The sequence below is a fragment of the Apaloderma vittatum genome, unplaced genomic scaffold (genome assembly GCF_000703405.1).
Source record: "Apaloderma vittatum isolate BGI_N311 unplaced genomic scaffold, ASM70340v1 scaffold14220, whole genome shotgun sequence".
Classification (NCBI taxonomy): Eukaryota; Metazoa; Chordata; class Aves; order Trogoniformes; family Trogonidae; genus Apaloderma; species Apaloderma vittatum.
This window is the reverse complement of record NW_009694144.1, coordinates 37,112-48,316: the sequence shown is the minus strand read 5'-3', so window position 1 is coordinate 48,316 and position 11,205 is coordinate 37,112. Positions and strand designations below refer to the sequence as shown.

Genomic DNA, 11,205 nt, shown 5'->3' with positions numbered 1-11,205 from the left:
ATCTTTTGAGGTCCCTTCCAACCCCTGACATTCTGTGATTCTGTGAAGAGAGACTGAGAGAACTGGGACTGTTTAGCCTTGAAAGGAGATGGCTAAGAGGGGACCTTATTAGCGTATATAAATATCTGAGAGGTGGGTGTCAAGGGGAAGGAGACAATCTCTTCTCAGTGGTGCCCATTAATAGAAAAAGGAATAACGGATTTAAGTTAGAACATAGGAAGTTTGCTCAACATGAGGAGAAATTTCTTTACTGTGAGGGTGACAGAGCCCTGGCACAGGCTGCCCAGAGAGATTGTGGAGTCTCTTTCTCTGGAGACTTCCAAAACACGCCTGAATGTGTTCTTGTGTGGCTGCCCTAGGGAATCCTGCGCTGGCAGGGGGGCTGGACTAGATGACCTTTTGAGGTCCCTTCCAACCCCTAACATTCTGTGATTCTATATTATTTTACTATTTTAATTTCAGCCTTCATACATCTTAATTTATACTTAATTATAGTGGTGTGTGAAGGAGAGTCACATACTATTCTTAGGCCTAGAACTCAACTGTCTCTACCTTTGCAGTGTTAGCACAGGAATTTTGGCTTTTGCCAGCCAGCACTTTCCCAGGCAATTCTTGGGCACATTTTGGGAGCTAATACTATGAGCAGCTTGCAAGTGATTATCCTGGCTTGAAGAGTAAGACAGTTTAATATCGTGGGGTGTACCATCCTCTACCACCTGGTACCTACTGCCAGGGAACAGGCCCAGGCATTTAGTTTACTAGTACAAGCATAGCCTCTTAAGTAGGAGAGAAGACTCGTTAATTTAACTGGATTGGAGCCAGAGTGCTCAGTCATTTGTATAATCAAATTCTAAAGAGAGGTAATAATATCTTAATTTATATTTTAGTATTACTGATTGCTCATTAATATGTAATCAATCAATCCTCTAAATTTCTGAGTCAACTTTTTCATGCATTTATTGCTCACTAAGGAGTGCTTCAGGCAAGATTCCATATAAAAGTCCTGACATTGACAGTTGTGGATTCACTAAGTGGGTATCTGGTTCAAAACTGTCTTTCAGTTCCACTTAAACTCAGTGGGATTTTGAGAAAAATCCGTACTAAACTGAGTGGACAAAAAGATGGCAGATGGGCTTCAGTGTAAATAAATATATTGCCTAGGGACATTAGGGATGCATAATTTAATCCATGCTTACACAATGCCAAAAACCAGAACTGTCACTTAAAACACAAGAACTGCTCTGTAGTCATTATCAGCAGCCCCAAAGCCAGCAAAACACTGCCCATCATCAGAAAAGATACCAAGGACAAACCAGGAAGCTAATTATCTGCAGCTGATTTTGCTCTGTATAAAAGCCTGACATGCACTGTCTCAGAGTCATGGTTCCCTCAAGAAGGATGTGAGAGGTTGGAGAAGGGCACCAGAAGTGTGAAGAAGAGGGAGAAGCTGCCTCATAAGAACAGACTGGACAGATTGAGACTCTTACATCTGTACAGAGTAGTCTGAGGAGGGTACGATGAAAGTTATGGAATCACCAAATCCCATCATACCTCAACTAATGGACACTCACTGGAACTGCTGCTGGACATTCAGCAGCTCCATCTGCAGTGGTCTACAGGCAGTGGTTGGGGTTGTGTGATCTCTTTGTATCGCAGCTTCTGCTGCTACTGTGGGAATCAAAGTCTCGGGCTCGAGGGGCCACTGATCTAGACAAGCTCAATATTACATTGTTAACGTAATTCTGGCAAGATGTGGGTTTTGTAAGGGCAGTTATTTGTTTTTATGTGCATCCAAATATAAACTCCCTCATACAGGAATGGACCATACAATTTTCATTTCTTTTGTAAGGAATATGCTTTAAAATCCTCTAAACTTTTAGGCTGCCTTCCTAGGTTGCATTTTTTCTTGCTATCTTTAGTTTCCTTTGAAATTTTGTAGCCTTTCTGATTTCTAGTCAGTATGGATTGATAATAGTTTCCTCTTCTTTTCCTCCTGTTTGTTATGCAAACCTTTTAAAGTTTCACTTTGTCAGTAATATACCTGTCTAACATCAGTGGTATGGATCACTGCTAAGGCATTTATTTCTCCATTGCCTAGCAAGGGAGCTCAGGTAATTAGCTTAGACTAAAAACCTAACTTTCAGGTGGCTAATGCTAGGTGACATTAATTTGCCCCAACTACATAAAATGACACTTGCAATTATCTGCTCTTTGTTCATATAACATGTAACTGTGGTGAAACCACTGTTCCCTAGCCAATCACCAACCTTCAGTAGTGTGAATAAATCAGATTATTTAGGAAAAAGCAGTACTGTAGTCTGTTGGTGTATTCAGGATTTTCTGATTTCCAGTTGCCAGTAGTTTTAAAAAGGTGAGCATCCTGAATGTAGGTTACTACCATACCATAACATCATTATATCCTTTAAAAATACTGTTCTCGATCCTGTCAGGCTAAATATATGTGTTGGGAATGCTGACTGCTGCAAGACTAAGGAGGTACACTGTGGGAAAGACATTGTTATCTTAGTCTATATCCTGCATTCTTCTAAGTATCCTCTGCAGATTGCTGTCAAATATGGCACTAGAGTCAAGAGGCCTTTGGTCTGGCTTTCTACACTTCTACTTCGGTTGTTGGGTAGGTGTCTGTGATGTCTGCTATGTCAAATAATGAAGAATTTCTATCTGCTTTTTCTTCAAATTCTTAAGTTTGTGTGCTCTCTTTGACAGAATTCAGTTTGTCTGTGACATGGTGAGTTTGTGGTTCTGCTGGATTTGTCTTTTTGACACCTTTTTTTTTTTTTGAGTAATTTTATACCTTCTTGCCTGTTCCAATTAATCCTGTCTGGAAGATTGACCATACTGTATGAAGACCCCCCATTTATAATGTTGCAGAGAGACAAAGCCCTCATTTTTCAGCTGGTTGTGCAGGCCACCATTCATCTCTGGTATTTTATTTCTTCTCTTGTTCATGGTCCTAAAAAGGCCATCAAGAAAATCATTTAGAGTTTCATTCTCTCCATTTTCTGCCAAAATCCTTTAAGTCTTCTGTAATTAGTTCCAGCGTATACCACCTTCATCTGAGAGATGACAGATGACTTACTTCATATTCTCCATTCAAACTTTCTGTTAGATTTCTTACTTTTGGTCTATGGAGACTTAATTTCTTTCATTGTCCCCATTTCTTTCCAGCTCTCACTTTCTGATTTCATTAAGACTCTTTAGCCTGCATTTTTGGAAATCATAGGACCACTAAAAAGGACTTTACAAAGGGCGTTAAAACTTTTGAAACCCTCAAGGCAGATGGGTCTTTCTTGAAACCTTGTGATTTATTCTGCAGAAGAAGCAGAATAAGCAAGCCCCTGGAGTAGAAGCAGGGTTTAGTGACTGTAAGAGAAAACCAAATCCAAACAGTTCTTTTAATGAGCACAGGAGACTTAACATATGTCTTCATTGTTTGAGATAACACACTTTTACTTCTGAGTGGATCATGTAGCTTTTACTGGCTATTACTGAGAAGCAGTTCATTTTCTGGGCAGTATTTGTGAGAAAGAAATGGAAGTAATATACCACATCATCATATATCATATCATAATCATAATCATATCATATCATAATCATATCATATATCATATCAATTATTATATCATAGCATTAGTTCTATGTGTTTATTTAATTTCAGGTGTAGCAGCCTGAAAAGAGAAAGCATTCAAACATCTGACAATCTGTTACAGTCATCCCAGTTCCTAAATATCCAAAGCAAGAAAGGTTATTTTCGGAGTAACTTGATAAACTCATTCATTACAACCTGATACTTCAGAGGTTTTCAAGTAAATACTCTCTCAACATGCTATCTATATTGAATAAATATCAATATATCAATATGTATCAATACCTTTATAACTAAATATCAGTATATATCAGTACCTTTATAACCTTCACAGCCTAGTGGATTTCATCTTTAAGACAAGCCATATCATTCTAAGTTTGAAAGTGAAGCTATATTCCAGAAAGTAGATCTTCAGCTGGCCAAGTGGATCACTTCCATTCTTCTAGCAGGAATATATAGCATAAGAGAAAAATATTTTTGGTTTCTGGTAAAATTTCCCAACTAAGCCCCTATCCAGTGGTGACTGAACTTGATCCTTTTTGGAAACAAAGGAAAATAATTGATTTTAGGACTTCCCAGTAACTAATGAGACCGACAAGCCATACGTATTCAGCTTCTTTCAGTTAAGAGGAAATTATTTCTTCTTGACTCATGCCATCAAGAGACATTTTCTCGAGACTTCATGGAGTAATACAGAGTACATCTCTTAGCTCAGTGGTGTTCAGATTTTATTCTGAAACTTGCTACTGACTACACTTTTAAGTTAAAGGTAATAATGAAATGGATCCTAACTTATCCAACTTTTAAAAATATATAGGGGAAGTGTGACTGCCTGTCCAGTTGCAGTAACAACAAAGGGCAACAGATCTTCAGTTGTTATAGACCCACAACTGACGCTGGCTGGTGAATATTTACACAAGTTCAGTTACTGGATCCCTGTGGTAGATTTTCCTCCTGACTTGCCTCATTGGTTCCTGTGTAGCTAAACAATGCATAACAGATGTTGCTTTGATCAAAGAAACATTATTTTCAATGATCATTAAAAAAGAAAAGCATAAATATTTCCTGAAGCAGTCTTTGTACTGGGGTTTCTGCAGGACGGGAGCTTCTGAAGGCGTTTGTCTTCTTGGCTCTGTAGTCCCTCCATACATGCTCTCCATTAATACTGTGTAGTGCAGTGGGAAACATCTCATATGATGTAGCTGTTCAGCTGTGCTGCCTCCAAACCACATTTCTCCATCAAATCATGATACAAAGAGGCCTAGACCTGATGGCAGAGCATTGATATGCTTGGGTGTTGCACCTGGGAAAGGATATCACTAGTGCACACTGAGATACACTGATATATTTCCTGAGGTTCCTCGGGCCATAGGAAGTGCCGCATCAGGCAAACTCTGCCATATTCACTGCATAGTGACTGTAAAAAAATGAAGGATCTCATTTCACAGATCTCAGAAAGTCTATCTAAAACAAACTGGGGAATCCTGTCCAACCTGATGCCAGAACCACAGTATCATTTAGAAATAATAATCTGACAATCTTAGACTACCTAGAGTTTATTTCTGTGAAGAAGCCAAAACCTTTAGTCATCAGTAAGCCTGCTGTATTTACTCTAATAGATGAGTAGTTCTTATTAATTTCAATTGCTGATCCCCTAAAGTTGTAGATGAGCTCTATAGGCATAGAATCATAGAATCATTAAGGTTGGAAAAGACCTCTAAGATCATCCAGTCCCACCATCAACTCAGCACCACCATGACCACTAAACCATGTCCTGAAGTGCCACCTCTACATATTTTTTAAACATCTCCAGGGATGGTGATTCTACCAGTTTCTGGGGAGCCTGTTCCAGTGCTTCAGCACTCTTTCAGTAAAGAGGGATTGAATAAGGCTTTGCTATTACAGGCTAAAGCTCTTCTCTCACATTCACGTCATCAAGACAGTTATTCTTCATAATGATTGAGAGAAACGGCATGATGTAACAGGCATGTTTTATCTGATTTATTATTTGAGCTCTGGAGGACCTCAGATCAATGACATCAGTCCTTGGACTATGGCACACATTTTATTAGTGACAGTGCTTCAGCTTGGTTTGTAAAGACACTGATGACAAAGAAGCTGCCTGTTCCAGTGAAAATTCAGTTTCCCTTGAAGCCATTCTAATATTCAGTTTGCATCACATAGGGAAGTACAACTAATGGAAAAGTAGTCAGTCAGACAAAGTAAGTGAATCAAGCTGTGTTACATTAGATTTCTGGGCATATCTCATGGACACAGATAGGTGACAGTGGTTGGTTCATGTAGATTTATTGACAATTTCAATTGACTTTAAGAGGCAGATAGTTGACTTTTATTCGTAAAAACAAACTGGGGAAAATGATTTTTTAGCAGGTCCTTTGTTATGACTGCACTTCGCAGTATTCTATAGAACTGTCTTTAAAATTAGCAATATTCAACACTGCTGATTTGAGTCAAACTTTGTATAAGCATTTGCATGTATCTATGTATATATATGTAAGATTTCCATTAATTTTCATTTGTCATGAATGTAATCTTCAAATGCAGGAGCAAAGAATGAGGATGTGAGTGCTTCCACAGTGGTTATATTGTATAAATAAACCATTAAGACCAAATTTAGCCCTCAATTCCAGTAGAGCTACTGTATTAGATAAAACTGTCAATTGTGCTTGGGTCGTTTAGGTCTTCTCAACTCTGTGACAATGTTAATCCACTGATCCATGTTTGACTGAGAACCCCCACTTTCAACATAATTTTTGGCATTTTCTCATCTGAGAGAAGTTTGCAAAAGTTTTTCCAGTGGCTGTCAACCAAGATCTGGTTTTATTCACATCTGCACATCTCATTAATTCCACTTGTTTTTCAAAGATTAAATCACTGTCCAGGTTGTTACATGTAATTTCTTGGCAAGGAGTGACATAGACCTCTGGAATTCAGTGAGTATTAGGGGTATAGTGTGTTTTTGTTCACTGTAGAAGCTAATACTGCAAGCATGGCAGAATCTGAAAAATTCACATTATGTTGCTACCTTATGTCTTTCATCTTTCTGTTACCTATAGGAGAAATGGGGGACAAAGGACAGAAAGGCAGCATAGGACGGCATGGAAAAATCGGTCCTATTGGTTCAAAAGGTATGCTTAATTCAGTTGTTTCTCCATTTGTGTTTCAGTTTAAAAAAATCTGTGAGCATTTATGTTGGAGCAAAATTTAGGGGCTTGAAAAATGGTTAACAAGTCTCAGAGTTTACCATAATAGGGAGTTTCTTACCCTGTAGTCAGCTGGATGACTTTTAAGCCAGTTAACTTTCACTCTGACAGCAGTGTATGTATCCTTAAGACAGAGTGAGAATCATGTTTTAAGGCTAAATAAAGAACTTTGTGCATCATCACATGAGTGTGAACAGTTAAGATAAGCAAGTGAAAAGATGCACAGTGTTTTAGCAGATTTTAAGAGCCAGAAAGCTTATATTCTAATCTTGCCTGCCCCTTAGACTTCCTACATGACTTTAAGTCATTTGGACCAATATTTACTTAAGCATCTGGATTATGAATCTAGATTTAGGCACCATCATAGCATATTCAGCCCTTTCCCCTCTACAGCATCTTAACTTACTAGCACTGTGAAGATCATGAATGTAAAAAATGGATATTGGTATATAATCTTTGTGTTCAAGTTACATACCTTTGGATGGCCTTCGTTGTGAAACGACTAAGACAGAATAGAGTTTGGTTTTGCTTGGGCCTATGTCTACTTTCCACATTTTAATGTTACTAGAGTAAAAATAAACGAATGCCAAATGAACTGTTGACCAAAAAAGCTGTCTTAAATTTATATTATTTTTCATGTCTTTAGGTGAAAAAGGAGATAATGGTGACATAGGACCACCAGGTCCTAATGGTGACCCAGGTAATCCATGAAACGCTTTGTGTATGTGAAGGATTTTATAAGATGCATGCATGATCAGCAAAAATACATGTCTGCTTACATATGGGGGGGAAACAATGAAAAATTAAATATTTGTATAAGCACTGTAATATTTCACTGCAATATTTTCAAGTTACTTAAAATTATTGAAGTTGGAGTAGTTGCTGCACTTGTGGTGTATCATAGAATCATAGAATGGCCTAGGCTGGAAGGGATCTTAGAGATCATCTAATCCAACCTCCCTGTCATGGGCAAGGACACCTCTCAACTAGATCAGGCTAGTCAAGGTTCCGTCCAACTTGGCCTTGAACACCTCCAGGGAGGGGGCAGTCACAACAGCTCTGGGCAATTTATTCCAAAGTCTTGCCACCCTCATATTGAAGCATTTCTTCCTAAGATCTAATCTAAATCTATTCTCCTTCAACTTAAACCCATTTCCCCTTGTCCTATCAGTGGATGCTCTTGTAAAAAGTCCCTCCCTAGCCTTCCTGTAGGTTCCCTTCAGGTATTGGAAGGCAGTTACTGGGTCTCCCCAGAGTCTTCTCTTCTCAAGACTGAACAATCCCTGTTCCCTCAGCCTGTCCTCATAGCAGAGGTGCTATGTGTGGTATTTGTTGAAACAAATAGAATCATAGCGAGTGTAAGAAAATGAAGGATCGTCATCAGGTGTGGTATTTGTTGAAACAATGTCTCAGAGCTTCTCAGAGATGTGATCACTCCAGAAGACTAGCGGGACCTGAATGCAACTGTCTATATTATTCATCACCAGTGGAAAGGGACATCTCTTCATATCCCACTCTGGCTTCCAGCCAACACAAACAAGCAGGTGGGAATATCCCGCCTCTCTGTGGATTATTGTTGCAGGAGCAGGCGATAACCAAGGGTACAGATCTTCCAAAGAAAAATGTGAAAACTTGGCATAAGAAGTTTAAGCAGATTAGGTTAAGTGGCAGATTCAGATTTTACCCTTCCTGGCAGGGTGCATGAGAGATGCATCAGTTAGTTTTCTCGTAATTGGTCACTCTAATTCTTGAGCCTGAGTGTCATATACCTGGTCATCAAGCACAATTTTGCAGTGTAAGTACCAAGTGCCTGACTTAGACACCTAAGCTGAGTAATTGTGTAGTCAAATGCAAATCTAAATAATTACAAAACCGAAAACTGTAATTGTCCTCATTTTGAGATTTGAGCTCATACATGTAACAATTACGCTTTTAGTATTCTCATTCAGATTATCTTTGTCAAAAAATATAATTTTGGGTTAATAGATGGTTTTCTGTTATTTTATTGGAAAAATCACTGTAAATTCCATGCTTTCAATAGTACAGGACTACCATGTGCATTACATGGTTGAAACATTAGCCTTTTGTATCTGCTATGTTATGTTCCTCATGAGGAACAGGCAAACGATGCTCTGTGCAGATTTTCATTGTGAAGAAAGTTCTCTTTGGAGAAGACAAAAGAGAATAATTTTTTGATTCAAAATGGGAATTTTGACAAATACTTTTAGGTAAAAAAGCCTCGCCAACTGTATTTATTTTTTTTTCTGGGAACATCTGTCTGTGTTTAGGTTAGCACTAGTCATGCAGGGCTGAAGGTTCATGGGAAGTCAAGGGAACTGTTCTGAATAGACCCAGACACCTATAAGAACCTTATGATGGTGCAGGGTAAGGAAGGCTCTGTAAGTTCCTGTCTGTTATTTTCAAAACATCCCTCTCCAGGGCTGCCAGGCTAGGCCTTTCCTTAAATTTGTTTAGATAATTATTGAAATCACAGAGATTTTTTATATTAGTGTATCTACGTGATTTCCCAGGCATCCCCTGTGAGTGCAGCCAGCTAAGGAAGGCTATTGGTGAAATGGATATCCAAGTGGCCCAGCTGACAACGGAACTAAAATTCATAAAAAATGGTAGGTTAATTTCTTATAAATATTTTCCTTTCTTGTTGCCTCATTTTACTGGTGTAATTGCTCGTAAGGAGAGACACCATTCCACAACTGATCTGTGAAGCTATTTTTGGGTGTACAGTAACTTGGTTTATAGAAATGCGAGTGCTCACTTTTCAGCACTGCCCTCCCCCGCAGCTGTTGCTGGTGTGCGTGAGACAGATAATAAGATATATCTGCTGGTGAAGGAAGAGAAACGATACAAGGAAGCCCAGCTCTACTGCCACGGAAGAGGAGGAACGCTGAGCATGCCCAAGGATGAGACTGCCAACAATCTGATCGCCTCATACATCAACCAAGCTGGCCTCACCAGAGTTTTCATTGGGATTAATGACCTAGAGAAAGAGGGAAATTTTGTCTATTCTGACCGGTCGCCCATGCAGACCTTCAACAAATGGCGCAGTGGGGAGCCCAACAACGCTTACGACGAGGAGGACTGTGTGGAGATGGTGGCGTCCGGAGGGTGGAATGATGTTGCGTGTCATATTACCATGTATTTTGTGTGTGAATTTGACAAAGAAAATGTGTAAGCTTATCTGCTCTTTATTTTAAGAAAAGGTTTTAAGCTGATTGTACAAGTTACCCTGTGTTTATAGAGTACAAGTGGTATTTTGCAAGTACACGGCATCAGTGTTGTACAGCTGTAAATACAATTTAGGTATTTCAAATATCAGTATTTACCCTTCAGAAGGGAAGAGCAGTGATAAGACATAGCTTGTTTTTTTCTGTAGGAAAATATATGTATTTAGATAAAGATGTGGTTTGGAGCTAAATTCTGTCCTCACAACAGTTTAACAAGTGCAACTGCATGATTATAAGGGAAGGCAGAATTTGGCCTCTAGTTGTTAGAATGATTATTTCTAAAGAAGTAGATTTCTGATATTCTCTTATCATAGCAAAGTTTTTACTTATGAATGTTAATTGCTTGTAGTGCTACAGGGATATTTCAGTAAAAAGGCAAATTTTTGTATATTCCAGTTAACAAGTACGACTATTACTGTAAGCTTTTTGGATATGAAGGTATTACAACTTTTTTTTTTTTTAAAAAAAGAACAACAGCTAAAACAAACCAAATCAGCAGTCCTACCAATTTTTTAATGTTTCTTTATTAAACTGTTCACAGGTAGATGACAAGGAGGCACTTAAGTAAACTGAGTCTTAGTGCTGAAAGAGGATAAAATTCTTATAATTTAATACTGAAAGAGGGAACCCAGCCAGATGGGTGTTTTGGGATTGGCTAAAGGTAAAAGTAAGATTTTGGTTTACTGCATTCCTTAGTTGAGAATGATTCAGTGCATGAATTGTTACAGGCCCCTAATTTCTTAAAGTAAACACATTTCACACTTGTATGAAATGATCTCGGTGCATCCTGTTACAAAACAAACAAAATATCAGTCCTCCACAATTTAAAGCAGACTTTATACCCAGAAAATGAATCTCATAAAGACAGTTTAGCTAGTAATTCCTTTCAATAGGAAAACAGCTTATATGTGTACTCAAATTGTAAAGATGACCCTCTGAAAAGCAGCAAAAGTTTCCAGGATTTTCCTGATTATGTATATATCAGTAATAAGTAATTTTGAACAAATAGTTTATGTACCCAATTTACAATCACATGTGGCAGAAAATGTGATGTATATTTGGAAAAAGAAAAACATAATTTCACAAGGGAAATGATGAATTACTTTGGATCTTCCTAGGAGTTGGTTGT

At 38.3% G+C, this 11,205-nt stretch overlaps 1 protein-coding gene across 4 annotated transcripts in view; it reads left to right on the top strand.

Moving 5' to 3' along the window:
• The window catches only part of COLEC11 (collectin sub-family member 11), a 21,162-nt gene extending 11,104 nt beyond the window's left edge, over nt 1-10,058 (top strand). For 2 of the 4 annotated variants that reach the window (XM_009866600.1, XM_009866593.1), the window contains 3 exons: nt 7,478-7,531; nt 9,363-9,458; nt 9,633-10,024. In XM_009866600.1, the coding sequence (XP_009864902.1) occupies nt 7,478-7,531; nt 9,363-9,458; nt 9,633-10,024 (542 nt within the window). Of the gene's footprint in view, nt 1-6,684; nt 6,757-7,477; nt 7,532-9,362; nt 9,459-9,632 lie in introns of all 4 variants that reach the window. The other 2 variants (XM_009866578.1, XM_009866585.1) reach the window with 2 other exon arrangements.
• The last annotated feature ends 1,147 nt before the right edge of the window (nt 10,059-11,205 follow it).